Source organism: Moschus berezovskii, chromosome 9 (genome assembly GCF_049115385.1).
Source record: "Moschus berezovskii isolate FMDL1 chromosome 9, NW_MosBer_1.0, whole genome shotgun sequence".
Taxonomy (NCBI): domain Eukaryota; kingdom Metazoa; phylum Chordata; class Mammalia; order Artiodactyla; family Moschidae; genus Moschus; species Moschus berezovskii.
Window position 1 is genome coordinate 50185522 of NC_142468.1, and position 16670 is coordinate 50202191.

The 16670-nt window shown below is 38.3% G+C and overlaps 1 protein-coding gene across 1 annotated transcript in view; it reads right to left on the reverse strand.

Annotated features, from left to right (window-relative positions):
• The window catches only part of MNS1 (meiosis specific nuclear structural 1), a 62786-nt gene that overhangs the window by 17718 nt on the left and 28398 nt on the right, over positions 1 to 16670 (reverse strand). Inside the window, exon 4 of the mRNA XM_055436280.2 lies at positions 3004 to 3106. Within this exon, the coding sequence (XP_055292255.2) occupies positions 3004 to 3106 (103 nt within the window). The remainder of the gene's footprint in view (positions 1 to 3003; positions 3107 to 16670) is intronic.

Below are 16670 nucleotides of genomic sequence, written 5' to 3' on the forward strand. Positions count from 1 at the left end.
GCACAAGCTGGAATCAAGACTGCCGGGAGAAATATCAATAACCTCAGATATGCAGATGACACTACCCTTATGGCAGAAAGTGAAGAGGAACTAAAGAGCCTCTTGATGAAAGTGAAAGAGGAAAGTGAAAAAGTTGGCTTAAAGCTCAACATTCAGAAAACTAAGATCATGGCAACTGGTCCCATCACTTCATGGCAAATAGTTGGAGAAACAGTGGCTGACTTTATTTTTTTGGGCTCCAAAATCACTGCAGATGGTGACTGCAGCCATGAAATTAAAAGATGCTTACTCCTTGGAAGGAAAGTTATGACCAACCTAGATAGCATATTAAAAAGCAGAGAAATTACTTTGCCAACAAAGGTCCTTCTAGTCAAAGCTATGGTTTTTCCAGTGGTCATGTATGGATGTGAGAGTTGGACTGTGAAGAAAGCTGAGCGCCAAAGAATTGATGCTTTTGAACTGTGGTGTTGGAGAAGACTCTTGAAAAGGAGATCCAACCAGTCCATCCTAAAGGAGATCAGTCCTGGGTGTTCATTGCAAGGACTGATGTTGAAGCTGAAACTGGAATACTTTGGCCACCTGATGCGAAGAGCTGACTCGTTTGAAAAGACCCTGATGCTGGGAAATATTGAGGACAGGAGGAGAAGGGGACGACAGAGGATGAGACGGTTGGATGACATCACCAACTCAATGGACATGAGTTTGGATAAACTCCGGGAGTTGGTGATGATCAGGGAGGCCTGGCGTGCTGTGGTTCATGGGGTTGCAAAGAGTTGGACTGAGCGACTGAACTGTAACTAAATGCCATTCCTGATCTAATTGATGCCTTTAATATATACACTGTAAATGTTACTTGACTCAAATTCTTTCTCTTCTTTCTTAGCACATATTGTACTAGGCTCTATGGAAAAAATATGACATGACAAAAACATGTTTGTACAAATTACCACACACTGGTGCTGGAGAAGACTCTTGAGAGTCCCTTGGACTGCAAGGAGATCCAACCAGTCCATACTAAAGGAGATCAATCCTGGGTGTTCATTGGAAGGACTTATGCTAAAGCTGAAACTCCAGTACTTTGGCCACCTCATGCGACGAGTTGACTCACTGGAAAAGACTCTGATGCTGGGAGCGATTGGGGGTAGGAGGAGACGGGGACGACAGAGAATGAGATGGCTGGATGGCATCACCGACTCTGTGGACATGAGTTTGAGTGAACTCCGGGAGTTGGTGATGGACAGGGAGGCCTGGCGTGCTGTGGTTCATGGGGTCACTAAGAGTCGGACACGACTGAGCGATTGAACTGAACTGAACTGATATACAATAATCTTATTTCACAGATAAGAAAACTAAGGCTACGAGAGAGAGATACAGCCAAAACTAGCACCTAAATATCCTGACACCTAGTCAAGTCTAAGAGTATTTGAGTGAATTTGTGTGACTCAACTTTATTTAGAAAATGGTAAGTTTTTCAATAGCCAGAGTAAATATCTACAATTGCTTGAATAACTTCAATTATCAAAATAATTAAAACTGCAATGTACTGTTCAAACTGTACATCATGTTCTACTTTATTTTTGAAAGGGCAGAATATGGCTTTTGGAGTGATTTCCTTACCCTCCCTTACCATCTGTCACACCAAAGGCTACCATTGTTAACAGCATGCTGTACAACCCTCTAGATTTTTTCTGTACTAACATACAGGTACACATTTGTCACAACAGCCAGCAACTGTTCTTATCTGATGCCCATATAACACTGCACTGGTTAAGTGTTTTGATATCACCCCTCTAATTGTATGTGTTTGTTGATACACAGAACACATATGTATGTGTGTGTACAGATATACACAGATGTTGTATACACATACCTATTTGCACAGGTTTTCAAAAATAAACATGGTCAATAAAATGTATTATTTTCCAACATGTTTTTTCACAATTTGCTTTTTTTCCTTTTAACATAGAATATATTCGAGCCAATTTTAAAAGCCAGAATATTTGCCTTTACCTCTTTCTCTGTGTGTGTTTGTGCTCAGATATGTCTGATTTCTTTGTGATCCCATGGACTGTAGCCTGCTGGGCTCCTCTGTCCATGGGATTTTCCAGGCAAGAATACTGGTGTGGGTTGCCATTTCCTACTCCAGGGGATCTTCCCAATCCAGGGATTGAACCTGTGCCAACTGCATTAGCAGGCACATTCTTTACCTGCTGAGCCACCAGGGAAGCCCTTCTCTTTAATAGCTTTAAAACATCTCTGAAAAGGATCTAGGAGAGAGGGACTCTGCTATTAAAATGCTCTACAAAATAATAGAGAAATGAGAGTGAGGGAACTTAAAATACTATGTAATACTGCCATCAGACCTTTTCATCTATGTCTAGCCTTTCTGAGTGACAACAAGAATTCAAGTGATGATGTACATCCAGCTTGTAAGGGTTAATAAACCCTATTTTAAATTAAACTGTGTAACACTACTGCTGACTGTGTCTGAAACGCCTTTGCCCAAGAGTAACTATTACCAGTAATAATGGGTAGTAGGTCGGGAGTAAGAAAAGAGGATAAAATTAGAGGAAATCATGAAAAGAAAAGATTCTGTTTACAAAACAGAAAAGTTTCCCACCTAAAGTTATAGTTGATTTTTTAAACATTTAAAAAATAAAAAATTAACAGCATTCTAAAATACACTGATCATACTAACAACCAGTATTGGTTTGTCAAAGAATAATCAGTTAGACACCATTAAGAATGCTGGGAGTTACCAAATATAGATGTTCATTTTAACCAGCAACCTAATTCTCTATGTCTCTGAAAGGTTCTAATACTAAATAACTAAGCTCAATTTCCATAATTTGCTATACCATAACAATCTAAAAACTATAAAATTATTTGAGAAATCAAACAGTGTAAATTCTTAATGCAAAAATTTTCTAAAAATTGGTAAATTTTTGCTTTTCTAAATGAAGGTAAAAATATGGAAAACATTATGACCAGAAACATGATTACCATTTGCTCATATTTAATGGCATCCTTTTCAGCAATTTGAGCTGCTCTTTCTTTATTCATGTAAGCTGCTTTTAATTTCTTCTCCAATTCTCTGAGCTCAGCACTGTTTAAAAAAGACAGAAATTTAAATTTGAGGACTATACATCTCTACTATTTTAAAAATAATATACACAATTTAAAATAATTTTCTTCTAAATGTGTAAAAGATTTTTACATTATTTTTTAGATATTTTGGAAAAAATACCCCTTTCTCCAGTCATCCCAAGAAAATCAGAATGCATGTGAAATGAGACATTATAATTAATTTTTCTAGACAAAACAACTTTTTATTGTCAATAATCATCACTAAAAATCTTTTTGCTAGTGCCTGGCTCAGAAAAGGTGCTATATCAATATGGGTTAAAATTTCTGTGCAGTTACCAGTACTATTAGGCTAAAAGATAATTGCAGCAGAGAGGTTTAAACCTATACATGTTACTTCTTACATTTTGTACCTTGGTTTTGCCATCTATAAAAGGGGTAGCTTTGGCAATTAAATGAGTTAATGTGTTTAACAGTAAACACTCTACATATGGCAACTATTTTTTGATGATGAAGAGGGAGTAACATGGGCAAGTTTACTTCACTTCTCTGAGCTTGCTTATTTATCTGTTAAAAATGGGGACTGACTTCAGATACTCTCTGAAATATTTTTGAATCTATCACCCTCCTAAACGTAATGAAAACAATATGCCATATAAAAATTTTTATTTTAATATGCCAGTCATAATTCTGAATATGACAGAATATGAGAATTCTGAGTTGGAAGGACTGTGAGATGTCACCAAGATGTACAGGTTGATTCTTACTGGAACAAAGAGGCACTCACCTACCTATAAACTCAACTTACAGGTACTCAGTACCTACAAAGAAACAGTCAATAAAGGGTAAGGGAAGAGAGATACTCCTTCCCTTATTATGGTGTGGATCCTTCTTGCCCTTATTACTGTAGATGCAAATGTATATGACACAAGATTATTGTCCTTCATAAAAATAGTGTTATAAATGAGGTATAAGTTTCCAGGTTAGCCTTCTATATTCTGTTCCACACTAAGGGGTTGAGATACATTTACAAAAATTTTTGTTAGAGTTGGACACTAGTGATTATGCACCAGTATACACACAAACCCATCAATTTATAATACTGTCTCTACAAAAAAAAAAAATGTGCATTAAATTGCAAACAACCAAGGAGGCAAAAGTCCTGTATTCAGAAAACTATAAAATACTGATAAAAGAAACCAAAGATGACACAAACAGATGGAAAAATATATCATGTTCTTGGATTGGCAGGATCAATATTGTGAAAATGACTATAAGCAATCTAAGATACCCAAAGCAATCTAAGATTCAATGTAACTCCTATCAAATTACCAATGGCATTTTTCACAGATTTGGAACAAAAATTTTACAATTTGTATGGAAACAAAAAGACCCCAAAGAGCCAAAGTAATCCTGAGAAAAAAAAATAGAGCTGGAGGAATCAGGCTCCTTGACTTCAGAATCAGGCTCCTTGACTTCAGACTATACTACAAAGCTACAATAATCAAGACAGTATGGTACTGGCACAAAAACAAAAATACAAATCCATGGAACAGGATAGAAAGCCCAGAAATAAACCCTTGCATCTATGGGCAACTAATCTATGACAAAGGAGGCAAGGATATACAATAGAGAAAAAACAGTCTCTTCAGTAAGTGGTATTGGGCAAACGAAACAGCTACATGTAAAAGAATGAAATTAGAACACTCCTTAATACCATATACAAAAATAAATTCAAAACGGATCAAAGCTCTAAATGTAAGGCCAGAAACTATAAAATTCTTAGAGGAAAACATAAGCCGAACACTCTTTGACATAAATCACAGCAAGATTTTTTTTGACCCACTTCCTAGAGTAATGAAAATCAAAAATAAATGGGACCTAATTAAAGGGCTTCCCAACTGGTGCTAGCGGTGAAGAACCTGCCTAATGATGCAGGAGGCTGCATCATTCTTCTTGGGTCAGGAAGATCCCCTGGAGTAGGAAACAGTAACTCACTCCAGTATTCTTGCCTGGAAAATTCCATGGACAGAGGAGCCTGTCAGGCTAAAGTCAATGGGGTCACAAAGAGTTGGACACAACTGAGCACTGAAACTTAAAAGCTTTTCCACAGCAAAGGAAGCCATAAATAAGACAAAAAGACAACCCTCAAAATGGGAGAAAATATTTGCAAATGAAGCAACTGACAAGGAATTAATCTCCAAAATATACAAACAGCTCATGCAGCTGAATATCAAAAAAGCAACCCAATCAAAAAATAGGCCAAAGACCTAAATAGATGATCTTCCAAAGAAGACATACAGATGGCCAACAAACACATGAAAAGATGCTCAACATCACTAATTACTAGAGAAAAGGAAGTCAAAACTACAATGAGGTATCACCTCACACCATCATCAAAAAATACAAACAAATGCTGGAGATGGTGTGAAGAAAATAGAGCCCTTTTACACTGTTAGTAGGAATGTAAATTGATACAGTCACTATAGAGAACAGGTTCTTCATAAAACTTAAAACAGAACTATCATACGACCCAGGAGTCACACTCTGGGCAAATATCTAAAGAAAACCGTAATTGAAAAAGATACATGCACCCCAATGTTCACTGCAACACTATTCACAAGTGCCAAGACATGGAAGCAACATAAATGTCCATCAACAGAAAAATGGATAAAGATGTGGTTTATACAGTGGAATATTACTCAGCCATAAAAAGGAATGAAATTGTGCCATTTGCAGAGATGTCGACAGACCTAGAGACTATCATACAGAGTGAAGTCAGAAAGAGAAAAACAAATATCATACAATACTGCCCATATGTGCAATCTGGAAAAATGATACAGATGAACTTATCTGCAAAGCAGAAATAGAGACAAAGATGCAGCAACAAGCATATAGATACCAAAGGAGGAAGGAGGGATGAGATGAACTGGGAGACTGGGACTGATATATATACATGGTTGCTGTGGTTGTTGTTTAGTCACTAAGTTTTGTCCAGCTCTTTTGTAACCCCATGGACTCTAGCTCACCAGGCTCCTTTGTCCATGAAATTCTCCAGGCAACAATACTAGAATGGGTTGCCATTTTCTTCTCCAAGGGATATTCTCAATCCAGGGATCAAACCTGCATCTCCTGCATTGCAGGCAGATTGTTTACCCACTCTATTTATGGGAAGCCCCCATATATATGCACTACTATGCAATGGCAAGCCACTCCAGTACTCTTGCCTGGAGAATCCCATGGATGGAGGAGCCTGGTAGGCTGCAGTCCATGGGGTCGCTAAGGGTCGGACACGACTGAGCGACTTCACTTTCACTTTTCACTTTCACACATTGGAGAAGGAAATGGCAACCCACTCCAGTGTTCTTGCCTGGAGAATCCCAGGGACAGGGGAGCCTAGTGGGCTTCCGTCTATGGGGTCACACAGAGTCGGACACGACTGAAGTGACTTAGCAACAGCAATGTATAAAACAGGTAACTTAGACAACTAACTGTATAGCACAGAAAACTATTCAATGTTCTGTGGTGACTTAAATGGGAAGGAAATCCAAAAAAGAAGGAATATGTGTATACCACAGTTGATCACTTTTCTGTACAGCAGAAACCAACACAACATTGTAAAGCAAATATACTGCAATAAAAATTAATAAAATAAAACAGAAAATGCAAACAATCAACATTCAAATAAATGACTATTTAAAAGACAAGGGAACACATATTCATTGGATATATACCTAGAAGTGAAATTTGAGTAATAGGGTAAGACTGTTCAAATTTAGTATATAATGCCATTTTTTCAAAGCTCTGTCAGATTTATATTCTTACAAACACTGCCTAAGCACTCCCACCATTCCAAATCCTTGGTAATGCTTTAGTCTTGTCACAACTGTTCTTGTGGTGATGTAATTATCATTTGAGTTTTGTTTCTTTATTACTAATGGAACTGAGACCTTTTTATAAGTTTGACTCATTTATATAACTTCTTAGACATTCTTGCTCACTATTTAAATTTTTTTTCATTTTTATACTGGTTTGTCTTCTTACTGTAGGATAAAGTTCTTTATATATTGCAGATAAAAGATTCTTGTTGGCTATATGCATCATAAATATTTCCTTCCAGGTCTGAAGTTACTCTCAGAGTGGTTTCTTCAGATGGAGAGAAGTATTCTAATCCACTAATCTTTTCTTCATTGTCAATGACTTTTGTGTCATGTTTTAAGAAATGCTGCCCAACCCACAAACATAAAGATATTTTTTTGTATTAGTTGCTCAAAGCTTTGCTATTTCACCATTAATTTTTAGACTATAATCCTTCAGGAACTGACTTTTATGTGTGTTGTGAGGTAGAAATCAAGTTCACTTTCTTCCATATGGGAATCTAAGTGATTCAGTATCATTTTCTTAAATGTCTATTTCTGAATGCTCTGCAGTGATTCTAAAACATATATGGAAATGCAAAGCAGGAATGGCTAAAACAATCTTTTGGGGGACTTCTTCAGGATGAATACTTTTTATAAAGTCATAATATTTGAGAAAGTGTAGTTTCAGCACAGGAATGAACAAACGGATCAATGGAATAGGCCAGTTCTTCTCAACCATAAGTGTTAAGTAAGCTCCAATGCCCTTAGGCATCTATTATATACAATGGATTAACTTAGCTCCTCTGGATCTGAAATAATATCAACTATATACTATCTTTGAGAAAATTAAAAATACAATCACTCAACTTTCTGTGAGGCTTAATCCTCTTATGGAACTCCAGTTGAGGAAGGATGGGATAGAAAAACCCCAAAACAGATCCATGCACATATGCACACTTACTTTTTGACAAAACTGGCATTACAGAGCCAATTTCCAATTTTACTAAGCCAGTCAGCTTAGTAAATGTCCTACTTATTTACTTAAATTTTCAAATTCACATAAAATTGCTCACAATATCCTATGATTTACAGTGATCTCCCATTTGTACGCTCTAAAGTTATCCATTATTCCATTATCCATTCCTAGAACTGGCTATTTGTGCATTGTCTTTTACACTTTATTATTCCTGCCAGAGACTGCCAATTTTATTGGCCTTTTTAAAGGCACAATCTTTGGCTTTGTTGATTCTACTTTATGTTTACATTCTAAAATGCTCATTTCTGTTCTTATCTGTATCTACTACATTATTCTAAATCACTCTATATGCGAATTTTCTCTTTGTTTTCAAATAATTCCAGATGGAGTGTTCTTTCCTAATAGTCCTTTTAGATTATATGCTAGCCTCAAGGAAATAGCTTTAGCTACTTAAGGGGATAAATTTGTGTTTTTTTTTTTAATCCTAGAATTTTTCATTACAGTAAAATATACATTTAAAATATTTGCCATTTTAATCAATTTAAGTGTACAATTCAGTGGTGTTATTACATTCATAATCCTCAGCAACTATCAACACTATTTCCAAAAATTTTCTCCCAAAAAGAAGTGCTTTACCTATTTAAGCAATAACTCCCCATTCATCCCTTCCCCTCTAGTTTTTGTTTCTGTAAATCTGTCCCTATATATTTCATGTAAGTGGAATTATATAGTCTTTGTCCTTTTGTTGCTGGCTTACTTCAGTTCAGTCGCTCAGTCCTGTCAAGACTCTTTGCGACCCCGTGGACTGCAGCACACCAGGCCTCCCTGTCCATCACCAACTCCCGGAGCTTGCTCAAACTCATGTCCATCGAGTCAACAATGCCATCCAACAATCTCATCCTCTGTCCTCCCCTTCTCCTCCTGCCTTCAATGTTTCCCAGCATCAGGGTCTTTTCCATGAGTCAGTTCTTCATAGCAGGTGGTACTGGAGCTTAGGCTTCAGCATCAGTCCTTCCAATGAATATTCAGGACTGATTTCCTTTAGGATGGACTGGTTGGATCTCCTTGCAGTCCAAGGGACTCTCGAGTCTTCTCCAATACCACAGTTCAAAAGCATCAATTCTTCGGCACTCAGCTTTCTTTATTGGAACTTTATGGTCCAACTCTCACATCCATACATGGCCACTGGAAAAACCATAGCTTTGACTAGACCTACCTTTGTCGGCAAAGTGATGTCACTGCTTTTAAATACACTGTTTAGGTTTGTCATAGCTTTTCTTCCAAAGAGCAAGCATCTTTTAATTTCATGGCTGCAGTCACCATCTGCAGTGATTTTGGAGCCCCAAAAATAAAGTCTGTCACTGTTTCCATTGTTTCCCCATATTTTTGCCATGAAGTGATGGGACCAGATGCCATGATATTTGTTTTTCGAATGTTGACTTTTAAGCCAACTTCTTCACTCTCCTCTTTCACTTTCATCAAGAGGCTCTTTAGTTCCTCTTCACTTTCTGCCATAGGGGTGGTGTCATCTGCATATCTGAGGTTATTGATATTTCTCCCAGCAATCTTGATTCCAGCTTGGGCTTCATCCAGCCTGGCATTTTGCATGATGTACTCTGCACCTACTTCACTTAGGATAATGCTTTTCAAGGTCCAACCATACAGAAGCATGTGTCAGAGCTTCATTCCCTTATAACTGAGCAATATTCTATTGTATGCATATACCACAATTCATTTATCTACTCATCATTTGACAGACACTTAGCTGGCTTCGACCTTTTGGCTACTGTGAATAATGCTGCACAGAATATTGGCATACAAGTATCTGAGTCCCTGTTTTTCAGTTCTCTTGAGTGTATACCTAAGTGTGGAATTGCTGAATCATATGGTAATTCTATGTTTAACTTTTTGAGAAGTCACCAAACTGTTTTCCACAGTGCACCATTTTACATTCTTACCAACAGTACCTGAAGGTTCCAATTTGGCCACATCTTCGCCAACACTTACTTTTCATTGGTCTTACTACAGTTATTCAACAGGTGTAAGATGGTATCTCTGTGGTTCTGATATGCATTTGCCTAATAAATAATGTTGGGCTTCCCAGGTGTCACTAATGGTAAAGAACCCACCTGACAATGCAGGAGACACAAGAGATGTGGGTTTGATCCCTGGGTCGGTAAGATACCCAGATAAGGAAATGGCAACCTACTCCAATATTCTTGCCTGGAGAATTCCAAGGACAGAGGAGCCTGGCGGGCTACAAAGTCACAAAGAGTCTGACATGACTGAGCACACAGACACAATAACTAATGTTGAGTGATTTTTCATGTGCTACTACCCACTGTATCTTCTCTAGAGAAATTTTAAAGTACTTGGCCCATTTTTAAATTGGATTGTCTTCTGTTGCTGAATTATAGAAATCCTTTATATACTCTGGAACTTAAATCTTAACCAGAGATACAATTTACTTTTCTGGACTGATTTCTGAATTAGGAGAAACATAGATGAGCATGTTCTGTCAGTCCTTCAGGTAGCTCCCAGGTAGGTTAGAATATACAGACACAATAATTTGTAATATCTGCTTTTCTTCTTCACTTTCACTTTTCACTTTCACACACTGGAGAAGGAAATGGCAACCCACTCCAGTGTTCTTGCCTGGAGAATCCCAGGGACGGGGGAGCCTGGTGGGCTTCTGTCTATGGGGTCACACAGAGTCGGACACAACTGAAGTGACTTAGCAGCAGCAGCAGCTTTTCTTCTTCCAGAACCAGTACTCACAGTATGAGTTGCTGCCTTCAAGACTGCCTCAGAGCAGGGAGGGGATGGAGCAAGGACAAGTGAAAACATTACAAACTTTTGCTACCATTGCTAAATTGCCTTTTTCTTGTTTCAGCATTCACTTGGTTGCTATAAAACTTTGGTGTTCAGAGTTCTTAAAAAGTTGCTTCTGACAGTTTCTGCTAGTTTGACTGAAAGGGCAGGAACTTGGAGCTGCCTCTATACTGTTTCCTAGATGTCACTCCAATCTTACAACTGTTAATCTGTGGCACTTTCATGAGACTTTCTAATTTCAATTTTCATTACTTCTTTGGTCTGGGGTTTTTTAAAAGCATATTTCAAAATATCTAAACATACAAAGATTGTCTAGTTTCTTTCTTTTTTTTTTTTTTTCGTTACTGTGTATCTAGTTTAACTCCAGTGTGGTCAGAGAACATACCTATGAATTAAATGTGTTGAAAATCTGTTGATCTGTTCTGACATAACACATGGTCTTTGTCCATAAATGGTTCAAATATGTTTACTAAAACTACAAATATAGCCAGGTTTAAAATTATAGTCTTAGTATTTTCTATTTGTCCTGTTTTGTGTTGTCTCTTCTTCTTGTTTTTATGCTCAGAGTAGCCAAGACCACACTGCAACCCTGGGTTTGATCCCTCACTTGGAGAATTCAGAGGACTCAGCATATAGTTATACTCATTGATATGATTTATATTTATTGTTTGGATATAATTTATATTAAGTCTATGGATATGACTTATATTTATTATTTCACTGTGATAAATCATAGTGAAATACAGAGCAGAATCAGAATGGAGGAAAAGTATGTGGGCAAAGTCTGGAGGAAATGAGCTGCAAGTTTCCAAAAGTCCTCTCCTAGTGGAGTAACGCTGGACACACTTGATTTCCCGAGCAATGAGTTGTAACAATATGTGAAAATGTTCTCCAGGAAATTGCACTAGAGATTCAAGGCCCACAGTTTTTATTAGGGGCTGGTCATGCATGTATCCTCTGCCAACTAAATACCAAATTACTGACTACCAGAAGAAACAGAGTTCAGCATAAACTGTACTGTTCCTCCAAACAATTTAGGCACTCTTATCGAAGAGTGGTAGAAACCTTGAAATCCAAATTTCCAGATATCAGCCAAGGACCAAACTTGAAAAAGCAGGACTTCCTAAAGATATTAGTCTTAGGGGTGCTAGGTTAACTCTTGCCTGCACAGCTGCATCAATTGCTTTTTAACATTTTCCCTCCATGAATTTATTAATTATGTATTCTTTTCCAATTTTTATTACAGAGATATGTTTGTTTATTCATTTCTTCATTATTTCTTCATTATTTTTTACTAAATAATTATTTCTTCATTATTTTTTACTAAATAATAAAAGATTATTGACACTTTAACTGCACGTATGTACTTCCTACCTGACTTTTGGTATAGTTCATGTCACCCAGCTATGTTAAATGGCTGAAGGGCATGTCCCTGCTAGACAGGGCCTGACAGAATGTGGCCCACTGGAGAAGGGAATGTCAAATCACTTCAGTATTGTTGCCTTGAGAACCTCATGAACAGTATGAAAAGACAAAAAGACATGACACTGAAAGATGAGCCCCCCCAGGTCAGTAGCTGTTCAATATACTACTGGGGAAGAGCAAAGAAACAGCTCCAGAAGGAATGAAGAAGCTGAGCCAAAGTGAAAATTATGCCCAGTTGTGGTTGTATCTGGTAGTGAAAGTACAGTGCAATGCTGTAAAGAACAATACTGCATAGGAACCTAGAATGTTAGGTTCATGAATCAAAGTAAATTGGATGTAGTCAAACAGGAGATGAAAAGAGTGAACATCAACATTTTAGGAATCGGTGAACTAAAATGGTCAGGATTGGGTGAATTTAATTCAGATGACCATTATTTTATTACTGTGAGCAAGAATCCCTTAGAAGGAATGGAGCAGCCCTCATAATTAACAAATGAGTCCAAAATGCAGTACTTGGGTAAAATCTCAAAAATGACAGACTGATCTCTGTTCGTTTTCATGGCAAACCATTCAACATAACAGTTTTGCTGAAGAAGATGAAGTTGAAAGATTCTACGAAGACCTACATGACCTCCTGGAACTAACACCAAAAAAAGATGTTCTTTCCATCATAGTGGACTGGAATGCAAAAGTAGGAAGTGAAGAGATACCTGGAACAACAGGCAAGTTTGGCCTTAAGAGTACAAAATGAAGCAGGGGAAAGGCTAACAGAGCTTTGCCAAGAAAATGCATTGGTCATAGCAAACACCCTCTTCCAAAAACACAAGAGATGACTTTATACTCGGACATCATCGGGTGGTCAGTACTGAAATCAGATTGATTATATTCTTTGCAGCTGAAGATGCAGAAGCTCTATACAGTTAGCAAAAACTGGAACTGACTGTGGCTTACTGCCAACATCCACTGGATCATAGAAAAAACAGGAGAATTCCAGAAAAACACCTATTTCTGCTTCATTGACTACCTTAAAGCCTTTGTGTGGATCATAACAAACTGGAAAATTCTTAAAAAGATGGGAATACCAAACCACCTTACCTGCCTCCTGCAAAACTTGTATGCAGGTCAAGAAGCAAAAGTTAGAACCAGACGTAGAACAACAGACCGGCTCAAAATTGTGAAAGGGTACACTAAGGTTATATACTGTCACCCTGCTTATTTAACTGATATGCAGAGTACATCATGCGAAATGCCAGGCTAAAATCGGGATTGCTAGGAGAAATATCAATGACTTCAGATATGCAGATGACACCACCCTTATGGCAGAAAGTGAAGAGGAACTAAAGAGCCTCTTGATGAAGGTGAAAGAGGACAGTGAAAAAGCTGGCTTAAAACTCAACATTCAAAAAACCAAGATCATGGCACCTGGTCCCATCAGTTCATGGCATAAAGATGCAGAAACAATGGAAACAGTGACAGACTTTATTTTCTAGGGTCGAAAATCACTACAGATGATGACTGCAAGTGTGAAATTAAAAGATGTTTGCTCCTTGGAAGAAAAGCTATGAAAAAGCTAGATGGCATATTAAAAGGCAGTGACATCACTTTGCCAACAAAGGTCCATCTAGTCAAAGGTATGGTTTTCCAATAGTCATATACGGATGGGAGAGTTGGACCATAAAGAAGGCTGAGCGCCAAAGAATTGATGTTTGAACTATGGTGTTGGAGAAGACTCTTGAGAGTCCCTTGGAATGCAAGGAAATCAAACCAGTCAATCCTAAAAGAAATCAATCCTGAATATTCATTGGAAGGACTGAAGCTGAAGCTCTGATACTCTGGCTAACTGATGTGAAGACCCAACTCATCAGAAAAGACCTGACACTGGGAAAGATTAAAGGCAGGAAGAGAAGGGGATGACAGAGGATGAGATGGTTGGATGGCACCACTGACTGAATGGACATGAATTTGAGCAAGCTCCAGGAAATGGTGAAGGACAGGGAAGCTTGGCTTGCTGCAGTGCATGGGGTTGCAAAGAGTTGGACGTGACTGAGTGACTGAACAATGAGTTCTTTGCCGTTGAAGATGGAGAAGCTCTATACAGTCAGCAAAAACAAGACCTGGAGCTGACTGTGGCTTAGATCATCAGGTCCATTTTGCAAAATTCAGGCTCAAACTGAAGAAAGTAGGAAAAACCACTAGGTCATTCAGGTATGACCTAAATCAAATCCCTTATGATTATACAGTGGAGATGACAAATAGATTCAAGGGACTAGATCAGGTAGACAGTGTGCCTGAAGAACTATGGATGGAGGTTCATAACACTGTACAAGAGGTGGTGACTATCTCTGAGAAAAAGAAATGCAAGAAGGCAAAGTGATTGTCAGAGGCGGCCTTACAAATAGCTGAGATAAGAGAAACAAAAGGCAAAGGATAAAGGGAAAGAAATTCCCAAGTGAATGCAGAGTTCCAGAGAATAGCAAGGAGAGATAAGAAAGCCTTCCTAAGTGATCAATGCAAAGAAATTAAAAAAAACAATAGAATGGGAAAGGCTAGAGATCTTTTTAAGAAAACTGGAACTACCAAGGGCTTCCCTGGTGGCTCAGAGGTTAAAGCATCTGCCTCCAATGAGGGAGACCCGGGTTCGATCCCTGGGTCGGGAAGATCCCCTGGAGAAGGAAACGGTAACCCACTCCAGTATTCTTGCCTGGAGAATCCCATGGACGGAGAAGCCTGGTAGGCTACAGTCCACGGGGTCGCAAAGAGTTGGACACGACTGAGTGACGGAACGGATGGACGGACGGAACTACCAAGGGAACATTTCATGCAAAGACAGGCACAATAAAGGAGAAAACCAGCACGGACCTAGTAGAAGCAGAAAATGTTAAGAACAGGTGGCAAGAATACACAGAAGAACTGTACAGAAAAGCTCTTAATGACCAGGTAACCACCATGGGGTGATCATTCTTCTAGAGCCAGACATCCTGGAGTGTGAAGTCAAGTGGGTCTTAGGAAGCACTACCACAAACAAAGTTAGTGGAGTTAATGGAATTCCAACTGAGCTATTTCAAATCCTAAAGGTGACCCTGTTAAAGTGTTGCACTCAATATGCCAGCAGATTTGGAAAACTCAGCAGTGGCTATAGGACTGGAAAAGGTCAGTTTTCATTCCAATCCCAAAGAAAGGCAAATCCAAACAATGTTCAAATTACTACACAATATCACTCATTTCACATGCCAGCAAGATAATACTCAAAATCCTTCAAGCTAGGCTTCACCAAGAACTTCCACATGTACAAGCTGTATTTAGAAATGGCAGAGGAACCAGAAATCAAATCACCAAAATATTCTGGATCACAGAAAAAAAACAAGGGAATTCAAAAAAACATCTACTTCTGCTTCATTGACTACACTAAAGCCTTTGCCTGTGTGGATCACAACAAACTGTGGGATACTCTTAAAGAGATTGGAATACCAGACCACATTACCTGCTTCCTGAGAAACCTGTATGCAGGACAAGAAGCAACAGATAGAACTGGGCATGGAACAACGGACTGGTTCCAAATGGGAAAGGAGTATGTCAAGGCTGTATATTGTCACCCTGCTTAACTTATATGCAGAGTACATTGTAACTAAATGTTGGACTGGATGACTCACAAGCTGGAATCAAGATTGCCAGGAGAAATACCAAGAACCTCAGGTATGTAGATGATACCACTTTAATGGCAGAAAGTAGAGAGTAAAGAGTCTCTTGTTTAAGGTGAAAGAGGAGAGTGAAAAAGCTGGCTTAAAACTCAACTATCAAAAAACTAAGATCATGGCATCTGATACCATCACTTCATGGCAAATAGATGGGGAAAAAATGGAACAGTGACAGACTTTATTTTGGGGGGCTCCAAAATCAATGTGGATGGAGACTGCAAACACGAAGAGTCTCGCTCTTGGGAGAAAATCTATGACAAACTTTGACAGTGTACTAAAAAGCACAGACATCACTGCCAACAAAGGTCCACATAGGCAAAGCTGTGGTTTTTCCAGTAGTCATGTATGGATGTGAGAGTTGGACCATAAAGGCGGCTGAGCACCAAAGAATTGATGCTTTCGAACTGTGGTGCTAGAGAAGACTCTTGAGAGTCCCTTGGACAGCAAGGAGATCCACTGTGTGCTGCAGTTTCATGGGCCTGCAGAGTAGACACGACTTAGTGAATGACCAACAACAACGTTTTTAACTCTATATATTTTAAATTCCAAATCCAATCATTCCAATAAATGATTAACACATTCAAATTTCACCTAGAGTTACTACACATTGCCTCCCAGAGGTTCTGAAATTAATGTTGGGACTATTATTCTACCTCCAGAACAGCTACTAGTATTTCCTTTAATGCAGGGTTATCAGTAATCAAGTCTCTGCTTTGTTTGACTAAAAACGTTATTTTTAAAATCCACCTCATCTTTGTTTATATAATTAACATCTTGATTATCAGTCTGCACTATAAT